The following is a 24,615-nucleotide window of genomic DNA, read 5'->3' as shown; positions in this document are numbered from 1 at the left end:
AGAGCTCTTGTTTAAGAAATGTGTTAACTTTTTGTTTATTAATGTTGTGTTTGGCACCCATCATATCATGCACAAAGCAGCCTCATGTTTGGTTACAGCAATTGCTGCATTATAGTGCCTTTTAATGTATCATAAAGTACATTTATATTACATTAATTTTATTGCATTGTGTTATATTGCACTAAGGTTTATTAACCTATAATATAATATTATGTTTGGTGCAATGGTGCAATATGAACGATGATATATGTAATAATATTTTATATCATTATTTATATTACTATTAATTTTAAATTAATAATATTCAAATTTATTAATATTTAAGTACTTATCATTAGTATATTAAATTGTTAAATAATAATCTATTTTTATATATTAATTATTCAATGTAATATTAAATTGTATTTTTATTTTTATATATTATTTAAGTATTTATTGCTAGTTAAATTGTTAAATCATAATAAATTCTCATATATTATTGTTGGTGGTAAATTATAGACAAAAAATATTGAGGGCACGACACATGAGGATTGTGACTCAAATCTGTGTCAAAGAATGAAGGGGGAAGTTCAAAAGGGATGATGACATAGAAAAATTTCAAAGAATCAGACCTAAATTGCCCAAGAGTGACATAAAGTTGCCTCCTACAAAGTATCTAAGTCACCACGTGTCTACATGGGACCACGAAACAATGGCAGCCATGCTAGCGCCACCAGGCCACGTAGCTATTATATATTCCCCACCTAAATTGTCTCTAAAGTATTTCCTTGTGAGTCGCCAAAGTTAGGACTGAGAAAGGGGGACCACGGACAAACCACTCGTATCATCCCCAATGAAATCAGGTGCTCCTCAGTCCTGTTGATTTATTTAAAATGGGCCAATTAGAATTAAGTGCACATTATCAACACAGACTGTCCTAAAATGGACAGTTGTCCAGCCTAAAGTAAGCTTAAAGGCCTCCACAAAACAAGCCAAATTATTGTTAAAATCCTACTTGAGGACGGGAATCATCAATAACGGCTTGTCACGTGTCTAAAAGGACATGAAGATGCCCTCAGGACACTCCACTTTAAAAGATCAAGTTGGTCTGACTAAAGACATAAGTTCACTCATACACCAAAAACACCCAATTTCTTTCCTATTCTAGCGTTTCTTTGAAACCCACCACCTCCTTTGACCTCTCATTGACTTGATTGCCAAAGAATTGTCATCGGCCACCACTGGCATCGCCTCTAACAACTATTTCTTGTGGTTTCAGTTTTATCTCAATTGCAACCTCCCCTAGCAGGCTATTTTCGAGCATCTTAGACTCTATCTTCACCAGAAAGCCACCCTCTGCAGAAAAAGCTCTCAGAATGTTGGGTTGAACTAAAATTAGACCTATTGCTTTAGCCCAAACAATTATTATTATAATATAATTAAATAATGTGATATTATGTTATATTTTTATTTCTATATTTTTTTAATATTTATTATTAATTATATTAAGTTATTAGATAATAAAAAATTCTATATATTAATTATTATAATACATTGAAATTATATATTATTTAGTTATATTTTTAATATAATTAAAATAAAAATATTATATTACATTATTGAATAATAAATTAAAATTTTCTTCATTTATATTAATAATTATAATGTAAAAATAAAAGAAAATAAAAATTAACATTATATAATATATTATGTTAAAAATTTATTTTATTTATTATTGTAATAAAAAAAACTAATCCAACAAACTATGACATTAGCTAAATCTGACTGGGAGTCGGGTTTAGCCAATGCAACAATTTGTTGTAACCAAACATAAGGGTTGCCAAACACGCCCATAATACAACAAATTGCCGCATTAGTTTTTTTACTTAGAATAACAGATAAAAAATATAATATAATATTAATTTTTATTTTGTTTTATTTTTATATAATAATTATTAATATAAATTTATAAATTTATAATTTATTATCCAATAATATTATATTTTTATTTTAAAATATTCAAAATATAACTAAATAATGTGTTATTTAATTGTATTATAATAATTAATATATAAGAATTGATTATTATTTGACAATTTAATATACTAATAATAAATACTAAAATAATATATAAAAATAAAAATATAATATAAGATTACATTATTTAATTATATTACAAAAATTAACTATTTTTAAATAATTTTATTTAACTAATAATATAACTTAAATAATTGGATACTATTAATTTTGATGATATAAAATATTATTATATATACTACTATCCATATTGAATCAAATATGATATCACATTATAACTTAATACAATTTAATACAATACAACTAATGTCATATAAGTGTGTAAAATGCATTCTAACTGTAATTGTTTGACTTTATATTGGCGTCTTCTACTATTGCTGTAGTGGCTTCCTTCTTGGAATTTGTTTACTAGTGGGTTTGGTTGGCCAAAGGTTGTCGGAGACCAAACATGCTCACGATTAATTTGCAGTGATGGATTTATCACTATATTAAAAATGAAGATATACGTCATTAATGTAGTAGAAGTTGGCAAGGAGTTTTAAAAGAGTTACTTGAATGCCAATAGCACCACTTTTGATTGAAACTTTAGTGTGGGTTCATGAACGCATACACCAGTTGCCTAATTTGATTTGATGGAGAGATAAACCGGTGGTTTGGGATAGTAATGGTACTGGTAAATTCATCCAAACTCGCGATTGCAGGTAATTTTATGGGTTACAGGCGAGTTTGATATTGTAAATTAAAACCCGCATTAGGTTGCTAGTGGATTTAGTATCAGTCAAATATCCGGCAAATACCCACATGGGTATCCGTCAACCCGTAGCTTTTATTAAATGTTTTTATTTTATTTTAATTAAAAATATTTAAATCTAAAAATATATAAAGTAAATAATGAAATGTGCAAACGCATGTGCAAGTTGCAAAGTGCCTAAATCGTAAGAGGCTTTAACTTAATGCATGGACTATTATATACTTATTATAATTTTGTATAGACTATTAGTTTTTAACTTAATGCATGGATTATTTCATTATTATAATTTTGTTCTTTGGATTAGTATTTAAAAAGTATTATTCTTTAGAAAATATTAATCTTAATTATTATTGTAGGAATCTTATTGGATGGTTGCTAATGGTGGTGAATGAAATGAAGATCTTCTTGTAACTTGTGTTGAATGATAATTGTTATTTTTAGACACTACGTTGTGGAATTTTTATGGATTTGTATATTTTATACTTAAATCTGCGAATTTGTGTTGGATTGATGTTGAAATTTTAATTTTCTATTTACATTGGTTAAATTTAGAATTGAGTATATTATGTGAAATTTTAGGTTATTATTATAAATTTACGTATTGAAAATTTGTGATTTTAGACGTGGAAACCTGCAAAAAATTCGTCGGGAATTATTGCGGATTTGGTGATTGTCAAACCCGTAGCGGGTGGGTTTTCTTAAAAAGATTAAAACCCACAATGAATGAGTTTGATAATTTAATTTTATGAGAGTTTGGATTTGGTAATAGCAAACTCATTGCGGGCAGTGCCCATTGCCATCCCTATCAGTAACCTTTTCCATTGTATAAATAAGATTGGTTGGATTAAGCAACTTCTCTATAGGTTATATATTCACTTATACAGCTTTTTTGATTGCCTCTACATCAGGTGAATTTAGTTAATTCTACTGTCTTGTACCTGCGCATCCATTTTATGTGGTGTAAGGTCTTAGACGTTCATTACACCCTTTTATTCATAAATTCATCCTTTATTATGGCATCACTCTTACTAAATTAACCTTTATGAGGCTAAAGGGTTTGGTTCGATTTTCTTGCTTTATGTAAGATCAATGGCTTGAACTTGAGTTTTTACTGAATTTCATGACTTGCCCAAAATTTGATAAAGGATGAGATATTGGAAATAGAAGGGAATTAGAGGAATTTATTTCTGGCTCTTGGCTAAAATTTGACAAAGGATGAGATATAGGAAATAGGAGGGAACTAGAGGAATTTATTTTTGGCTCTTGTACATATTTTTCGCTCTTGTAAATGTATATACTACACTGCATTCGGTCATCGACATTGCCAACCCAATTAGCATCAGCAAAAGCATGGAAGTTAATGGAGGAGGACTAACGAAGGTAAAAGTCCATGATAAAGAGTGCCTTAAGATTATTTTGACTGTCGTTCAATGAATGACTGAAGGTTTATTTGTGCATGTATTATGACAGCTTGTTAATAGCAATTAAGAGGGAGACTATCAATTTTTCATTTACTAAAATTTATGAATACTACTGATTTCCTTATTGTTTTTATAGTATCGAAAAATTATCTTAGTATAATAAATTTAAAGAAAAAGTAGGGTAAATCAATCATTTATTTTGGTAATATAAATACATTTTTGTTATAAGAAAAATATTTATAAAAAAATATCTTACTATTAATTTTTTTTCACTCTGAAACATATATTTTCTTATTTTTAGTACTTAATGTTGTAGATGTCAGCTGTATTTTACAGTTGTGTGCTGACTATTGTTGTAGATGTTAGATGTATTTTACAGCTATGTGTTGACTTAAATACTAGATTTTAGGAGATATAATTTCTAATTTTCAGGGATACTGATTTGCAATATCCTAGCTGTTTTTACCATTTTGTTTCTAGGGTGTAATGTACATAAATAGCTATTATTCTCTATTGTATAAGATGAGAAAATAGAGATTAAAAACTGAAGAAATCTGAATTTTCACATGGTATCAGAGCAACTCTTTTGAACTGAGCCTCTGAATTTTTCTTTTCTTCCATTCTAAAGTCTCAAGCCTTCCAATGGAGAAGACAACAAACCCTACACAAGAATATGAGATTTCCTCCAGTTCTGTAACAAGGCAGGACATCCCTTCGGTCTCCTTAGGTACTGAAAACCCTTCTTTGCAAATAACTCTGCACAAGTTAAATAACAGAAAATTTTTGCAATGGTCTCAATCCGTCACCTATTTCTTCGTGGCAAAGGACGATTAGGGTATATTATAGGGAAACCAAAGCCCCTGATGTCTTGGATCCTGGTTATCCACAGTGGGATGCTGAAAATTCAATGGTGCAAGCCTGGTTGATCAACTTGATGGACGTGGATATTGGTAGGACTTATCTCTTCCTACCATTTGCGAAGGAGCTTTGGGAAGCCGTGACAGAAACCTACTCTGACCTTGGGAATGCGGCTCAACTCTTTGAAATCAAGTCACAATTACGTGACCAGAAGCAAGGGAGTCTTTCGGTGACTCAATACTTCAATTCTCTAAACAATATATGGTAGGAACTCGACTTTTACTATGAATCACAGTGGCATAGTTCTGAGTATGCCATCAAATATAAAAGGATGTTGGATAAAGAACGCCTTTTTGATTTTCTTTATGGACTCAGCAAAGAACTTGATGAAGTTAGTGGCAGAATATCAGGAAAAAATCATCTACCCTCCATCCGAAAAGTTTTTGCTGAGGTGAGGCGTGAAGAAAGTCGAAAGAAAGTCGAAAGAGAGTCATGATGGGACTAGTGAAGGGACCCGAGACAGAGAGATCAGTGTTGGTGACCAAAAAAACAAATCAGTCAGCTGACCAAAAAGGACAAAAACATAGAAAACGTCCCTACTGTGACTATTGCCACAAGAAAGGACATACTCAAAACTCATGCTGGAGGCTTCATGGAAAGCCAGCAGATTGGAAACCAAAACATTAGTAAGAAGCAAAGGGAATGGTGATAGAGAAAACTAGTCAATTTGCCCTCACAAAAGATCAATTTAAGATGCTGCAACAGCTTCTCATACAAAATCACCAAGCAAAAAGAAATGACTTGATCTCTTCTAGTTGTAATGTAGTCCATACAAGTAACCCATCAGCCCTTAGCATCCAATCCCTTGAAAAAGGTCTTTGGATTGTTGATTCATGGGTCTCAGACCATATGACAAGGTCTTCTCAATTTTTCTCTAGTTACACTCCATGTCCAAGTAATTATAAAGTGAGGATTGCTGATGGATCATTATCCACTGTTGCTGGAAAAGGAACAGTAAAACTATTAGATTGTTTGTATCTTTTTTCAGTTTTACATGTCCCAAATCTTAAATGTAATCTTCTTTCAGTTAGTAAACTTACCAAGGACACAAACTGTGTAGCTAAATTCTGTGGTTCTAAATGTTTATTTTAGGATCCAATCTTGGGGACGATGATTGGGAATGCGAAGGAATATGAGGGGCTGTATTATCTCGAGAATAAAGGACCCGTGAAAGGACACGCGCATGTCTCTCAATGTGAATTTGTTTCTTTTGAAATAATGTTGTGGCACTATAGGTTAGGCCACCCTAGCTTTCTATATCTAAAAACCTAGTTTCTTTTCTTATTTAAAAATAAAGATTTGAGTTTATTATATTGTGATTTTTTTCAAATGGCTAAACAAACATGTGTTCCATTTCCTGCCCGTACTTATAAACCATCCCAACCTTTCTCTTTGATTCATAGTGATATTTAGGGTCCCTTAAGGGTCAACAACCTGTCTAAAGCAAAATGATTCATTACATTAATAGATGACCACTCTAGGACCACTTGAGTGTACCTTCTGAAGGAAAAATCTGAAGCTGGACAAACTGTTAAACAATTCCATGCCATGGTAAAAACTCAGTTTCAAACTGACATTCGTGTACTCCGTACAGATAATGGAACTGAGTATTTCAATTCTATTTGAGGGAGTTACCTATTATAACAAGGAATTGTCTACCAAAGTTCTTATTCCGGAACACCACAACAAAATGGGGCTGCGGAACGTAAAAACAGACACCTTTTAGAGGTTGATAGGGCCATTATGTTCACAACTAATGTACCAAAAATATATTAGAGAGAGGCCATTCTTATAGCATCTTATCTCATAAACTGTATGCCCTCTCGAGTTCTTAAATTCAAGACACCTATTTTTGTTTTTCTTGACAGCTACCCATAAAATCACCTTGTTACCTCTAATCTTGCACTCAAAACTTTTGGTTGTACAGCCTTTGTATATCTTCTGAGTCTTCAAAAAACAAAGTTGTCACCTAGAGCCATCAAGTGCTTATTTCTAGGATATTCTCCAACCAAGAAATGGTACAAGTGCTATAATACTCTTACAAAAAAAATTATTCATCACCATGGATGTCAAGTTCTTTGAAAATCAGCCTTTTAACCTGAGTAATTCTCTTCAGGGGCAGAATTTGAGAGAAGATAATTCTTAGGATCTTCTTGACATTTTGGAACCTAAGATGCCTAGTAATTCCAGCCTAGAACCCAATATGTCCAGCGGTTCTAGCCTAAAACCCAACGTGCCCCGTAATTCCGGTCTAAAACCCAATCTACCAAGTAATTCCAACCTACAACTCAATTTGCCAAATACCTTCTCCCTCAGTCCAGACATTCATCTTAACCTACCTAACACCATAGAACTTAATCAATCAATAGTGTCACCAAGGAATGAAAGGATAAAAGCCAATTCACATTTAGAGGAATCTATAGGCGAGTTTCATGTCTATTCACGAAGGAAGAATAAAACTCAAGAGGTACAACCACTTATAGACCAAACAGAACCAAGATCTAAACTAAGGGAGGATTAAAACCCACCTACTGAATATGCTGAGAACGAAGTTCAGAAGTCCATAGATTCGCCTATTGCAATATGGAAAGGGGTAAGAAATTACACCAAACATCTTATTTACAAGTTCTTGTCATATGCAAATCTATCTAAGGAGTATAGGAATTTTGTGGCTAATCTATTTAATACCACTATTCCAAGGAACATCTATGAAGCCCTTGAGTCAAATGAGTGGAAGAAAGCTGTTCAAAAAGAAATGACAGCCTTAATAAAGAATAACACATGAAAGCTTGTACCAAGACCTAAAGACAAGAGGACTGTAAGGTGCAAGTGGGTATTTATAGTTAAATATAAAGTTGATGGAAGTGTGGGCAGGTACAAAGCAAGACTCATGGTGAAGGATTTCACACAAACCTATGGGGTGGACTACCTAGAGACTTTTACCCCAGTGGCAAAGCTTAATACTGGAAGGATCATTCTCTCTCTTGCTCCAAATTTAGATTGGCCTATCAACTAGCTTGATATCAAGAATGCCTTCTTGAATGGAGAATTGGAAGAGGAAGTTTACATGGATATGCCGCTTGGTTTTGCAGAAAAAGGACCTGCTGGAAGAGTTTGTCGATTAAAAAGGTCTCTCTATGGCCTTAAACAGTCCCTTAAGGCCTAGTTTGACCGATTTGGAAAAGTCTTGAAGAACTATAGTTATTCTCAAGGGCAAGCTGATCACACTATGTTCTACAAACAGTCTAAAGAAGGGAAGTTAGCTATTTTGATCGTGTATGTTGACGACATTATACTAACAAGGAATGACAAAGAAGAGCTGGAAGGATTAAAGGCAAAATTAGCTTGTGAGTTTGAAATCAATGATCTTAGACCACTACGTTATTTTTTGGGTATGGAGGTAGCTAGAACAACTGAAAGTATTCTAGTTACACAACAGAAATACACCCTAGATTTGCTAAAGGATACTGGTATGACTGACTGTAAACCTCCTGCCACACTAGTTGAACCAAATAGCAAGTTGGGTCTTGAACAAATAGTGCACCCATGGAGAGGGGGAGATATCAAAGACTAGTAGGGAGATTAATTTATTTTTCCCATAGTAGACCTGATATTGCTTTTGTGGTTAGCTTAGTGAGCCAGTTTATGCACTCTCCAAGAGAAGCTCACTTAGTGGTAGTAAACCAGATACTTCAATACCTAAAGTCAACACCAGGAAATGGACTTTATTTTGAGAAGGGAGAAAAAAAGAATGTAAAAGCTTTTATTGATGCGGATTGGGTTGGAAACGTCATGGGTAGGAAGTCCACAACAGGTTATCGTACTAAGGTGTGGGGAAACCTTGTAATTTGGAGAAGCAAGAAGCAAACTGTAGTGGCACAAAGCAGTGCAGAAGCATAGTTTTGAGCACTAGCACATGTAGTATGTGAGCTTATAATGTGCTTATTTTAAGGAATCCAACGTTTTGATTTTATAATGTGCTTAAAATGTATTTTAAGCAGTGCAAAAAGATAACTAAAGAGAGAGAAAGTGTGTTGAAAAGAAAGAGAGAGAATGTGTTGGGTAGAGAAAGAGTAAAATTCTCTCATCTTTCTCTCTCTTTAACATTACTCACTAACTAAATGTGTTTTAATATTATAAAAATACTATTTATAGCATTATATCCTTGCGAGATAGTGTTCATGGGACCACATAATGGGGGGAGATATATCACGTGCCATATTTTTTGTCAAAATAGCTAATCATTAGTCAATAAGAGGTATTCAACTATGCACATTCTTCACTCAAAAATGTCATCAACCGTACTTTTAGAGTATGGAAACAAAGATGGAGAATTTTAAGAGGTATGCCAATATATATGAATCGTTCAATAAGTATGTGAAGATAATCGTTGCAGTCATGACATTGCATAATTATATTAGGAAGTTTGCTTCACATGACTATCATTTTGGGAAAATTGAGAATGACTTAAGATTTTGTTTTAGATGGGGAGATAAACACTGAGGTAGATATTCAAGAAGAATATTGTGGTAGTAATGTTTCTAAAGGATAAGAGACAATATTATTACAAGTTTAATGCAAAGATAATATAAATATTTATGGTGAGCACCTGGACAGAGAACTATATGATTCCTAATGAATAGTATTTCAACTATGCATCAATCAAATAATATCAAATGGTATTGTCGCTCACCATAAGTTATCATCGTCCACTAAACTTTTTAATTGCTATAAAAATGTAGTTAATTAATTAATTATTATAATGACATATTAAGTATACAATAAATAAAGTAGAATATATTGTAAAAATAAACAGTATGTGAAAAATAAAATTCAAATAATAAAAAATGTAACAACATCATTTTTTTTCTCATTGTACATTAACACTATATTTTTAAATTCATTATCAATCAAGCATAATAAATTATTTAAAAAGTGATTGTCAAACAATCATAATTTATTAAACACCCTATTATTCAAATAGTCATTATTCACCAAAAACCCTATTGAGTTATTTGTAAAGTTGATTGCTTGAGAATCAAGGTAGAAATTAATTACTTAGTAGGTTAATGCAATCTCAAACACTTTAAATTAGTTTTTCCAGACAACTTTTCCATAAAGAAGACAATTGTTCATGTTTATATTTTGCTTCCTTATACGTATCTTCAAAAGTTCTTCAAATGAGATTTTATTTCTTATTTGAAGAGTTGTATTAGTAATAAGGGTTTCAAAAAAATCTTCAAGTAAGATTCTTCTTCTCTTTTTAACAAATCCAAAAGACTCTTCAAATATTAATATTTTATTTTTTATTTCATTATAATTGAAGAAAGATAAGCACTATGATTACGTCATCAAAAAAGTATGAAGAGTAGTTAAATTTGACGAGAAGAGAATTTGATTAAAAAAATATAAACTTTTTTTTTTGTTTGAAAAATCTTTTTGAAAAAAAACTTATTTTTTCGCTTATCATGTAAGTAAATAAATATTTAAAATAATAAAATTAAATTGATTTTTGAGAAATATTTTAAATGAACAAATAGCTAGGTGCCATATTTTGTAACTGCATTTTTATAGCAAAGAATAATTTTTGTGTAAAAAGAAGAAACAAACACTTGTTATTTAATTTATCAAAAATAATTTTTTTTTCCTATTTGAAGAAAATGTAGAGTGTTTAATTGCCAACTATTTGATATTTGGAAAGATGGACAAACTAAAATTTAGTTTTTAAAATTAAGGTGTCGGGTAACATCCACTTAACTTAAAAAAATGACTTATTTTTTTTATGATTCTAATGATAAAGATTTAAAGTTAAAAAGTAATATTTTATATCTCTACCTATCTACTATTGGATTGCATAAATCTAATGGATGAAAAGTTAAATTTTAAGGCAACCAACCACCCTGATATAAATGTATCTTTCAAACCGAAGTAAAAATTATCTATTGGTCCTTGTGACGAAAACCATATGCATAATCTCTAAAGAAAAGAACATAGTGGATTACTTTCTTCCCCATTCATTTACACAGAGACAACTTTTGTCCAAGCTAACCACTCAAATTCAATTGGGAGAACGACAAGCACTTGCCATTTGATAAAATTCTAGTTTCAGAGTTCCAGTTTCAAAATAATTGGCTCATAATTCTAACAAGAAATTTGGTGTTTATGACCAAAACTTCCACTAACAGAGCCTTATTCTTAGATCTTTGGCACTACTTTCAACTATTTGATGGAGCAGTCTTGTTAGAAGGCCATGGAGCGCCTGCCATTATGGCTTCAATATCTGATATTTCCCGAGGTACACTAGTCATGTTCTTGCTTCCATTGGCAGTGACAAGCTAAATACATTGAAAAAGAAAAAGTATAAACCATCAAATAATCACAAGATATCGTAAAAAATGTCTCAAGTCAGAATAATAAATATGCAAGTATGATGCAAAAGCAAGAAATTTTCTTCCAATTAGGGGCAAATGTGAGCAGTGTATAGAGGAGTACCACATCACTTTCAATGCGAACACCGCCAAAATCTTTGAATCTGCCAATTACTTCATGATTAAAAAACTTGGAAGTGCTTTCATTTTCCATGGCCGGGACCAACAGAGCATCAATGAAATAACATCCAGGCTCCACTGTGATCACCTATAAGATAGCATCTAAGCTTAGATGTTTCCCATGTCTTTCAAAGAACAATTCGTCTCAATAATAGAGCCAATGTGAGAAACAACAAAAGAAGACAACTAACAACAACGTCAAAGTACAGCAACAATGCAATATCCAAAGGACAGCAACAATGCAATATCTAGATAACCATTGCATTTAAATAGACATTCAAGATCCATCAATATCACTGTAAATGCAGCAGAATGATTTGATTTTCATGAGGCATAAGTATATGCCTATACCACATCATCTGAGAACTTAACCCAAAATGAATCCTCCGAGTAAAACATAGGAGAAAGCAATCACTTTGATCATAGGTCATTATGTAATATGTAAATCACATTATACAAGCTAGGCACATCAAGGTGGATCACATATAATGCTATGTTTTAAATTTTAAATCAATTTTTACTTTTTTAAGTTTAGTAAATTAACCTGCCCCACAGAAAATTTTAGTCAAGTAAATAAAAAACGACAATCATATTAAAATTCCAAGTACGATCTCTTGGGAAATAATTTGGAAAGACAAATTGCATATTTGAAAATCCGGTAGAAAACCAATTTAGAATTAAAAGAAATAGAAGAAAATTAGTAGGAGATAATCTATAAGATTTAATCATAATCTTAAACAGAGCACAAGTTTGACTTAAAAAAACATTGGTTACCATTCTCTCCTGGAGTTCTCTAACTGTACGTAGAGATTTTAAGCCAGGTTCTTTTGATCTTTCTGTTCCCTGCAAATCATTTTCATTGTTCCAGTCCAAAGAAATAAGAAGACAAAACAAGAACAGGAACTAAAATCCATCAGCTGTTAACTTGATCATATAAACCTTTGGGTAGCCGCCAGGATCATGAGTGTCAATACCCAAGAAATGCCCAAGACCATGAGGCATGAAAACAGCACCCAATCGTGCAGCCATCATCTCATCCACATTCCTACAGATAGATTCAGACTATGTAGAAATTGTTTTTTTCTCTTCTAAAAAAGATGAGAACCTGAAAGTAAATGACAAGGAGTCGCAGTGAAATTGCAAATTACCCAACCATGACACCACCCTTCTTCAGCGACTCCAGAATAATTTTCTCTGCCAATCTATGATAGTAACAACAAACAATTACCAATTTGACGATTGCAAGGCTAAGAAAAAGTTATCAGCATTTTTTAAAAAAAGTCAAAGGATATCTTCAAGTGAAGAAAACAAAGCAGAATATGCAACTTCATGCCTACTGAGAATCATGAATGAAACCACATTCAGTGAGTATATATAAGTAAAACACTCATTTTCACTTTTAAACTTACTTGTGCATATCCACCCAGCACACTCCAGGTTTCATTGCATTTATGACAGCATTGTGAGCTTTGAGGACGGCCTGCAGAACATGTTAATTAAAAAACAGGAAATCCTAGCAGTGAAAACCCTACGAGACACTGACTATGAACTTCTTTCTAATGACAGAGGATTTAATTTGAAGCCAGCTCTCCCTCAAAGCAGAAATGGGAAGGAAGAGGTGGTAATAAACACGCCCCTAAGTGCATCACTTACATTATATATAAGACTCTGATCACTAGTAAACTTCCCATTTACCTGCAAAAACAGTTTGAAATATTTAAGAACTAAGATAAAGGAACAGAAAACAACATGAGGTAATCCTTTGTAGTACAAGGACTCACAGGGAATGAGCAAGTAATGTCAGACCCGTAAAATTGGTACTCAGCTCCCATATCAAGCAATGCCATATCTCCATCTTCAAAGGTCTGCAGAAAAAGCATTAGACAGATTACAGAAACTTAACAAACTTAACTAATTAACTGGATAAGTAACTGAGAATTCCGAACCAGTCTTCTAATGGATAAAACCATTCACATATTAACTATTCAGCCATAAAGTTTCCATCAAAGTACCATACGGTGTTTAAATAAAATGAACGAAAAAGCAGAAGTCATAGTACGAATCAGATCGCAATCACATAGAGCCAATATCAGACTTCATCTCCTAATCTGATGATTCACAAATAATTAATTCAACTCTGCACCAAAAAGGATCCTAGCTTCAAGAACATTTAAGATCTTCAATCATACGACATATTACATATTAAACTGATCAAGAAATTACAGAAGTGTTCATGCATGTGTAAGAAATACTAAAATCAACAAATATGAATCTACTTGGATAGAATCATTGAGTATTTGCTTGCAGGAACCAGACCAACGGACATAAATCTTGAAGCTTTAAACAAAGAGAATGTTATGTCTTGCTGATATTCTTTTCCTATTTATGTAATTGTTTCCACCTATCCATCAATTTATCTATCTATTACAATGAAATGTTCTTTCATGCTCCGAACAAGATAGCATGTTTTAGTGATACCAATACAATTTTACCAGGTTATGCAATGGAGACAACTTCCAACATAAAACGTCCATTTTTCTCAAGTGCATGGTTCTCCATGTCTAAATCCAAGATCACGCATTCAAATTCAAAACAACGTTTCCTTTCTTTCAAAGTATTAACCAAAACTACATATTATCTTGCCTTTTAAACAGGATTCACCACAACAGATAATAAAAAAATAAAATGTCACTACTTTTGGCTTCAAAAAAAATAACCAGATTGAAAATAGCATGGTAGTTATAGCTTCTTAAGGCATTGATTCAACCATTATTTAAAACTGATGAAAGGATAAAGAAGCAGAGTCAACTGTACCCTGTCATTTGGAGCTGCCACATGCCCATAATGGAGAACAGCACTAAACCATAAAACATAAATGCCGTTAGCTATTCTATATGTGGAAGTAAAACTTACATTAAAAAATAACACCAAACACCAATCAAACTGACACTATATTTTTAATGCATAAGTAAGCAGCTGCAAAAATCTAAACTAAATACTGACTGCAGAACCCTTGTGAATAACTAACAAATAGCATGCTCAGCCTTTCTGGAAGATAAATATCGTTTTCACATAGAAAGCTGGTGCTTGTAAGTATGAATTCCAAAATGCTCGGATAGAATCAATCAAAAGCAACCATTATTAATAAAGAGGTCTGAAGGAAACATTTTTCTTCAAATAATTAAATGACATGATTAACCTCTATTTCATCTATATTATTAAATGAAATATCCTCAATTAAATTTCTAAGTGAAGAAATTAAATCAACATCTTCCAGTTCAAGAAATAGAAAAGGGACAATCACAGAGTCAAAGGTTTCATCTCAAGAAGCTTATATGCATCTACAATAAGCCTATACGAACAAACCATGCACTCAGGAATGATGGCAGGACACGGGAGATATAGACAGATTGAGTTTGCATTGGGTTATCCAATTCAATGGCTTTGAAGCGTTCCTGCAACAATATTTCTAATCAAACATTAAGTTTAAAAACATAGTTTCGATGATTTATCCTTCATTAGACCCTTCATAATCAACCAAAGCAGCAACATAACTTGTTGGTGCCCTATTTTCTCTTACAGACTGAAACACTTTTGGAAAGAAATATTTCAAAGCACATGCAAGAACATAATAAAAGAAATAAACCAAATGACCAAATATTATTGAATATTTCAGAAATCAAAGAACGAAATATTAGCTATTTGAAGTTACATATTTTCCTTTGACTTAGATGTATCCTCAATACACACGCATCGAAGTTTCATTAACATGCAGCTAATAGGCATCACTATCCTAGAATGATAAAAAGTTGCAGTTTAAGAAATCTCTCACCTGTTCTCACCAGTGGCACAAATACATGTATACGAACAATGCCTACAGCCACCGTACATGTAAGTGTGGTGAAGAAACATGCTCTCCATCTGATACTCTTTCATGCCTACTCTAGTTTTTTTCATAACCTAGTTGGAATGCCAAATAGCAACACACATTATATTAAAACATAATTTTTGAAATCAGGACAAGACAAGAATGGTTTTGCTCAATAGATTTCCAAATATTAGAAGGATTTTCTTCCCCCTGTGTCCTATTTGTTTCCTTGCAAAGAGTTTATGAAGCCACTTACCCAATCCAGATGTCGTGACAGTATAATAAGTGATTAATTGTTCTATGGATACACAACTGATTTGCAGAAACTATTAGCTAGGTCTATAGTTAAACAAATAGAATACCTTCTCAAGGAGGGTCAGGTAAAACAACTAAGAAGAAATTAGTGAACCCTTTTAAAAAAATATTAAAAGATTATGGTTCCATGGTTCTATGGCCAATGAACTATCAAAGACACTGCTCTTTAAATTCATCTAAATAAAATACATTGGTATTCATTGATACGACATAACCACCACCAAATAGTTACCTCAACATGAGCCTCAGAGCTTATATCATTTGCAAACTGGATAAGAGCAAGCTCGTGGTCTGACTTAAAAACTCGGCACTCAGACAAAATAGGATGCAATGTATTCAGCTCAGTCTCAAACTTTTCCATCCCCTAAATCAAGAAATAAACCAATTAAATTAAAATCAAAACATATACTTTGACATAATTTTGGAATTTTGATATCTATGCAACACTGTTGACTTCAAGATATAAATGATGCAATGCAGTAATGCCAACAATAAGGAAACTTAAGAACTCAATCATCACTCTTTTTGTAAGGCAGAAACGAAAAACACAGGAAGATAATAAAAGAATGAGACTAAAACCTCAAACTGAGCCGGTTTTGAAAAATTATTACTATCAGTGTTCAGTCCGTGCAAGAGAAACAGTAAAGGTTTTCCAGGCTCTTTGTAATGGCCTTGTAAAACTCCTACAATCTCATCAGTATAGTAGACCATGTTAACCATGTATTTTTCCTGCAAGAGAGGGAAGTAAAATTGCAAATAAAAATATAAACAATGAATATTCATCACAATTCAACCAAGCAAATCAACCATCACTGACATTGTAGTCACCTGAAAGTAGGATAATGGCTTTATTTTCCCCAACCAAACTGCATAATCAGGAGGTAGTCTAGGAGCAAATAGAATAGATTTTCCAGTCGCAATATCCTTTGAGAAAGAATAACCAAAAATAAATAAATAAATAGATAAATTCAATGATCAATAAATCACATAAGCTTCCACACCAATAGATATAAACATATTTAGCAGCAATAACAAAAAAGCAGAATGAGCTCACAATAGTTCCATAGAAGCCAGGCTCTCTAACTCCAAACAGGTAGGCAAAATAACTCTCCTGCCTAATAATCCAATCAACAATCATCAATAATCACAAGCTACAAGCACTGAAATCTAAATATGAAAAATAGTAAGGATGTTATCAAGTGATCCCTGATCACGCACCTGAAGAGTTCGAGGTGATCGGTGCAGTAACGTGTCTGCTCCTCGCCTCCCTGTAAAAGGATTGATCGAAAAAATCGACCAGTGATCATATAAATATAAGAACATGATTAATTTATAGTTATTGCATATCATTATGAAGAAGATTGATTGATTACCTGTAGAAGGACGAAGCCGTGTAAAGGACGAGATGTTTCTGTGAGGTGTTGGCGGAGTGAATTCAGGACCTTTTCGCGGTTGATGAAGTAGAGCTCCTTGGGAACTTTAGGAGGTGAGAGTGACGATGACGAAGCCATTGAAATGGCTTCTTTCGTTTCGACTGGTGTTCGTTCACTCTTGCAAACTGCGTTCTATAAGTAACTGAAAAATAAACGACGGACTTGACGGGCGCTATTTTAAAATGACGACGTTCTGATTCGGCATCTTGGGCTCTGTTGGGCTTTGGATCTGGGCTTTGCAGAATGACTCGGCCTAAAAAGTAGATGCTCCACTAGTGAATTTGACAGGCTATTTTTAGAAACTTCCCTTGAGGTTTGATATAATTTTACTTAGGTAGCGAGATTAATTATATTCTCACTTATCTCCCCTGCCGTTAGTATACATACTGGTTGACCGTTAGTTGACTTACGAAATGACTACAATATCCAAACCAATTTGGGGAGACAGAACATGTCTCGCGAGCGACAAATGCTTGTCTCCCTAAATTACAGAATGTTTATTTTTGTAATTTCGAGCGACAAATATTGTCTCTCAGGTAACAAGTGTTTGTCTCTCTAAATTACAGAATGCTTGTAGTGTTGGAGGGTGAAATAAAAAATCACTAAAACATAATTTAGTTATATCAGTAATAAACTATACTAGTCTCCACCAAACAAACCACCAATATTTTACTTATTTAAAGAAATAATTAAATTGAAAACCGTCAAGTTGTATGTCACCAAACCAGCAACACAAATAAAAAATAACAAACATTTTAATTTGTGTCGAGAGGAAAAAAAATTAGTATGAGTTAATTGAATTGGAAATTAACACTAAGTAGAATGACACCATCATTTAAATAACAGTCACATGTACATTTCTGCATCTTACAGTTGATAACAATCATAATTTGACTGAATTTCATCAGCCTGTGCATCCAATAGTCGCCCATATACACAAAAAGAACAAAAATAACAACTACACTAACATTGTGGCATGGTAGCTAAGTTATACTTTATACATGACATTATCCATTTTTGCTGCAAGTTTCAATAGAACAACAGACAGTTCAATTGGCCTTTCGTCCTTATCATATGTCAATAAGCACACATTAATAAGTGAAAGGTCACCCAAAAATACAGAAACTGTGTTCGTGCGACGATGGGTTGTTGCATGGGAGACAAGCCTTGTCGCCCAAAAACGCAGGAACTGTGTTCGTGCGACAGGCGCACATAAACACTGTAAATTTATAAATAGATCAATTTTAGCAAACTTTGGTGAGAAAAATAAAAATTACAACTAAGACTACTTCTATTTTACACACCCATTTGCATAAGAATAACAAATTCTTGGCTTTATATGTCTTATTACACTGTATGGTGTAAATCACAAACATAAAATCACTAATAATTAATTTTTTTCAACTCATGGTCACATATAACTGAACCCATTCTCCTTTTAATCAATTTTTCCACCACCAACTCATGAACAAGACAAATCAAACACAACCAACAACAACCACTTATAAAATCTCAAAAAATAAAAAAATCAAAGGTATTTTAAAATTTTAGACTTTGATAAAGTAACTAACCTCTTACAAACTCTAATACCAGTGGCATATCCTGGCCACCGTTGATCGTCACCAGTCGGCGGCCTTCTCCGACCACCCATGTTTTTCTTCTTCATGGGTTATATAGGCTCTTGGTGTTTATTTCCTTTTGTTCCAACAAATGAGAGTAGGGGAGTGGAGTGAAAATTGTGCGAGAAAGAAATGGTGAAGATCGACAATTATGAATGAAATTGGAGTGGAGTGGAGTAGAGTGAAAATTGTGAGTGAAAATGGTGTTTATCTTCATTGTTTTTTTTTTTGTGGTGGGGAAAGAGAAATGCACTTTTTTACACAATGGATATTGTGTGTAATCGGTTAATACAATTATCCAATAGATTTTAAACCATTTTTTTATTATTATTTGATTTTTTTAGAATTTCAGCTTGTCTTTTACATTTTTGTCCTCAAATACTAACGTTATACATGTATGTATACTAATGGCTTGGGAGGTAAGTGAGAATATAATCAATCTCGCCATCTAAGTGAAATTATATCAAACCTCAGGAGAGGTTTCTAAAAATCGCCCTGAATTTAACTAGTGAAAAGAACCCAATTTCGGTAAGAGTCTTGTCACGATTAAGAGAGAGAATTGTTGCTGCATTACAGATTTTATTTCATAACAAGCACAGTCCAACAAAAATTTTCCCCCAAACTTGAGATATTTTCTACTCTTTTTTTTTTTGGGTTTTCCTGGCTCTGCTACAACATTCTCATAAAACTCAACCAAAGTCTAAGTGTCGGGACATAAGTTCAACCTCCATCTATAACTATCTCTACTTGGCTTTCTCATAAATACTGAATAACACTCAATTTATCTTCATTAGGTTTTCAAATCCATACACAAATATTAGATAATAGAGCTTCACACAATACATGCATTCAGAAACACAACCCCCCCAAACTTGAGTGGTGATGTGTCCTCACAAGCACACAAAACAAAACCACATAAACTAGACATGCATACACTAAATAAAAGGACATGCAGAATGAATTAGAAAATTAAAACTAAATGAAAGAAAAGTTTTGCAGCAAGAAGTAAAATAAACTAGCGGGTAGGGGTATGCATAGGCTGTGAAGGGTCACTTCTTATTTGATCTACTTCTCAAACGCTCCTTATCATAAAATCTGATCAATCCATTTGCTGCTGCAAAAGCAAGAATGCCTCTGTTGTTTGAGACTCTTCTGTTATGTTATACTGTAAGTGATGCTGTAGCAATTCTCTCCTGTTCTTTTTGCCTACATTTGTTTTTTACTTGCTGCAATGTAACATAAAGACATTGAAAAAATTAGATGCACATTTGAAATAACAAAAAGACAAATTAAATAATTTAAAAGCTAAATTCAATGCCATAAAAAAAACTTGAAACAACTTCCCTTATTGGGTTGCCTCCCAATTAGCGCTTGATTTTAGGTCTTTCAGCCTGGCCTTTCTTATTTCCTCAACCTGGATCCTTCAAGAACCGATCCTTCCTTAGGCTGTTCACATCATCTCCCATATAGTGCTTTACTCTTGGCCTATTACCCTTGAATTCTTGTTGTTCTGGAGTGAGTTCCCTTTGCTGGATTTGCTCGTCAATTTTGAAGTGTTGCTTCTCTCCTAACCATGCTATGTTAGCTGCTCCATGATCTTCATCATCAAGTTCTTCAATTGTTACATAATTGATTTCTTCCTTACTACAGCAACTGTGTAATCTCTCTGCTACAACAAAGTCCATAACACTGATAAAATTATAATTTTCAATCTCATCGGGACTTTTCATGACATCCAGCACATTGAATGTAACTTGCTGGTCGTTCACCCTCATGGTTAATTCTCATTTTTTAACATCAATTAGAGTCTTTCCCATGGCTAAGAAGGTCTTCCTAGAATGATTGGCACTTCTTTGTCTGCCTCAAAATCTAGCACAATAAAATCCACTGGAAAAATAAATTTATCCACCTTCACCAACACATATTCAATCTTCCCTTCTGGATATGCATGAGATCTGCCAGCAAGTTGTAAAGACACTGTTGTTGGTCTACATTCACCAACTCCCAATTGCTTAAACACTGATAAAGGCATGAGATTGATGCTAGCCCCCAAATCACAAAGTGCTTTGCCACTGTATTTAGTGCCTATGGAGCAAGGGATTGTGAAGCTTCATGGATCCTTCATCTTCTGCGGTATCTTACTCTGAACCATTCGGCTACACTCTTGTGTTAGAGCAACTGTCTCAAATTCTCCAAGTTTTCTTTTCTTTGTCAAGATATCTTTAAAATTTTTTGCATAATTTGGCATTTGCTCTAGAGCTTCTACAAAAGGAATATTGATATGTAGTTGTTTCAGCACTCTCCAGATTTTGCTGAACTGCTTATCTTTTTGCTGCTTCTGAAATCTTTGAGGGAAGGGTGGTGGGTGCCTAAACTGCTGTACTGAAGCAGGATGTGCAGACTGCTTCTCTTTTGTCATGTTCTGGGTTGGTGCTACAGCCTCGTTATCCACAGGTGTTGGATCATCATTTTCGGCAAATGCTGCAGCTTGACTGCTCTCACCAGTGTGCTGTGAAGTAGAGGATTGTGACTTTTTTTCAATTTGAGTTTCTTTCTGGATTGAAGTGGGCTCAACTCTTCTTTTTGGTACACAAACGGGAGTATGAACATCCTTTCCAGATCTCAAGTTAATTACTTTGCAGTGCTCTTTCCCTTCTCTTTTTGGGTCCTCTGTATTACTGGGTAAACTTCCTTGAGGTCTGTTACTCAATGCTGCAGCAAGTTATCTAATTTGATTTTCTAAGTTTCTCAAAGATACAATATGACTTTGGACAACTGCTTCATTCTTCACAATATAATCCTTAATCAAACCTTCAAGGGAGATGAGTTGATCATTATTGATGTTTCTTTGCTCTTGATTTTACTGATAAAATCCAGGTGGTTGAGCAGGTCTGTTCTGTCCACTAGGTGCTGCAGCAGTCTGGTTCTGATAACTCCATGAAAAGTTTGAGTGCTATCTCCATCCAGGGTTGTGAGTGTTTGAATATAGATTGTCCTGGTTCTGTCTATTGAAGCTGCCCATATAGTTAACCGAAGCTGGATTACCAGGACAATTGTCAAATAAATGCCATTCTCCACAATAAACGCAAGACATATCAGATATTTGGTTAATAGTTGCTGGAGCAGTAGTCATAGCCTTTACCATCATTGTTAATGAAGTTACTTGGGCTGCCAATGTTGTCAAGGCATCTACGTTATGAACTCCTGCTGTTCCTCTTGCTGCAGCTTGTCTGGTTGATGGCCACTGATAGTTATTGTTGGCTATCCTCTCCAAAATTTCATAAGCCTCATTGTAAGACTTAGATAACAATGCCCCATTTGTTGAAGCATCCACCATCAATCTAGTGCTTGGGTGAGACCATTATAGAAAGTTTCCAACTGTATGCAGCAAGAAATACCATGATGAGGACATTTTCTGAGTAACTCCTTAAATCTCTCCCATGCATCACACAAGCTCTCATCTTCAAGTTGATGGAAAGATGTGATCTCGTTCCTTAACTTTGCATTCTTGGTTGGCGGGAAGTATTTCAACAAAACTTTGTCAGCCAAGTCACTCCATGTAGTGATAGAATCTGGTGGTAGAGAATTCAACCATGCTCTTGCTCGATCTATCAAAGAAAATGGGAAAAGTATGAGTCTCAATGGTTCCTGCAATGCTCCAGCAATCTTGAAAGCATCACTCACTTCCAAAAATAACTTAAGGTGTAGATGAGGATCTTCAGATGGTAAACCATTAAATTACCCCACTGTTTGAAGCATTTGAAACATCACGGGTTTGAGTTCAAAATTGTCACCTTGAACGTTGGGTCTAACTATTCCCGGATGTATGGCTTGAGGAGTCAACACTGCGTAGTCTCGAATGGCTCTATCTCTATCGTTCGCCATGTGAATAATGTTGTTGTTCCCTGGTTGCCTTTGAACACATTGTCCATTCAGACCTTCATGTACATTGACTAGTTGTATCCCCTCTTTACAGTTCAAGTTTCTCAAATTTTGCAAATCATCCATTGCTACAGCAGCTTGTAATTCCCGATGCTCTCTTCTCAATCTCCTTGCAGTTCTTTCAATTTCTGGATCAAACTGGAAGTCAACAGATTTATATTTGCGCATGCAAGGGTTGCTAGATCACCTATGTCAACAAAATAAACAAATCAAAATAAAATAAAAAATTAGCACCATTAAAACTAATTTCACAAATCACAATTAACAATTAATCCCCGGCAACGGCGCCAAAAGCTTGTTAGTTTATAAATACTAATGCTATTGGTGTCAATGTGCAAGTGTACACAACAAGTAATAAAGTGATGAGTATTCAAGATCGTCTCCACATGGATTGATTTTATCAGATTTGCTACAGCAATATTACCAGTGCAGATTTTGTGCTAAAGTAAAATAAAACAATTGGTGAAACTATTATACTAATTAAAATAAAAGCGCAATAAATAAAATGCAACAAAATAGATTATCAAGTCAAACTCAAGGATAAAACTAATGGGAATATATAGTAGTTGAGTGAATGATTATTTATGAAAAATGTAACAAAAATGCAATAGAAACACATAATTTACTCTCTAAGTAGTATTGATTTAAGTCTGAAAGTGCCATGATAACTCTCATTTCAGAGAGTTATCAATTTCCACTCCCTAGAAGTCTCACTCTAATAAATACGATATCAAGCGCTCAATGAGCTAGAGAGTAATGATCTTCCACTGAGTGTGGTGTCAAGTACACATTGTGTCAAACAATAATAATGTTTTTGTCGACAACTTGGCAATACCATTCACTTAATAACTTAGATGCACTCTCTATTAACATTGAGTCAAGATGATTGATAAATATTAGAGGAGAGTCGCTTTCTAATAAATATAGTATAAAATTCTCATTGTGCCAGACACACTACAAGAAATTAGACTTTAAAAGACAATATTTTTTACAACACTTTGAAATTTGGTCATGAAATGGTATTTATTGTGACAAATTTATGAAATTGTATCCAATGATTTTTTCCCAACTTGTGTTATATTTTGTGACCTATAATTTTATTTTGAGATGTAATATTTGGTCTCTAATTTAACCTTTTTGGAACAAATATTATTTTAGTCATAGAAAAACATTTTACTTTAGTGCAAAAATTTCACTCCAAATTTGAAACAGTTTGGGACAATATTTTATCATCTATGACAAAATAAATGGTTACAAAATATAATTATCGACAATGACACAATTTTGTAACCAAAAGATAGGTACAAATTTAACAAAAGTATCCGTGACACATATATTGGTCTCTAAAACTATTTTAATTTCTTATAAATTTAAGACCCCATTTTCTAGTCTTAGATGAGTAATTACAGTGACAAAACTATAAGTAGTAGCTGAAAGTTTTGTCTTGAATAATATTATATTTTTGCGACCAAGTTATTTCTTTTCTGAGATGCATTATTTGGTATCTGATTCAATATTTTTGTGACAAACATTATTATTGTCAAAAAAACAAATTTCTTTTGGCACAAAAATCTCCTTGAAGAATTGAACATTTTGAGATAATATTTCATCATTCATGACAAAAAAAATGGTTGTGAAATATAATTATAGGTGATGAAACTGTTTTGTAACAAAAAAAAAAAAACATGTATAAGTTTAGACAAATCATCAATGACATGTAATATTAGTCTCTTAAAGCTATTTTGATTTCTTTTAATTTTAAGACATTATTTTTTCATCCTTGA

General features: G+C 33.3%; 1 protein-coding gene and 1 non-coding gene across 2 annotated transcripts; one reads left to right on the top strand and one right to left on the bottom strand.

Moving 5' to 3' along the window:
- Nucleotides 1-11,083: 11,083 nt before the first annotated feature.
- LOC18055613 (xaa-Pro dipeptidase) lies at nt 11,084-17,405 on the bottom strand. The gene is made up of 16 exons (XM_024178153.1): nt 17,211-17,405; nt 17,056-17,105; nt 16,892-16,952; nt 16,666-16,761; nt 16,417-16,566; nt 16,070-16,201; nt 15,487-15,614; nt 14,469-14,511; nt 13,436-13,519; nt 13,308-13,349; nt 13,064-13,134; nt 12,803-12,856; nt 12,594-12,699; nt 12,429-12,497; nt 11,599-11,742; nt 11,084-11,441 (listed from the first exon to the last, which is right to left on the bottom strand). Exons 1-16 carry the CDS (start codon nt 17,346-17,348, stop codon nt 11,322-11,324), a joined length of 1,488 nt encoding a protein of 495 aa, XP_024033921.1. The 5' UTR covers nt 17,349-17,405; the 3' UTR covers nt 11,084-11,321.
- A 4,878-nt stretch (nt 17,406-22,283) lies between these two features.
- On the top strand, nt 22,284-22,390 carry LOC112095930. The gene has a single exon (XR_002904090.1). It is a non-coding gene; the product is annotated as a small nucleolar RNA R71 (small nucleolar RNA).
- Nucleotides 22,391-24,615: the final 2,225 nt, after the last annotated feature.

This window comes from Citrus clementina, unplaced genomic scaffold, assembly GCF_000493195.1.
Source record: "Citrus clementina cultivar Clemenules unplaced genomic scaffold, Citrus_clementina_v1.0 scaffold_1, whole genome shotgun sequence".
NCBI lineage: Eukaryota > Viridiplantae > Streptophyta > Magnoliopsida > Sapindales > Rutaceae > Citrus > Citrus x clementina.
Note: the sequence above shows the minus strand (reverse complement) of the source record. Positions and strands in the feature narration are given on the sequence as shown.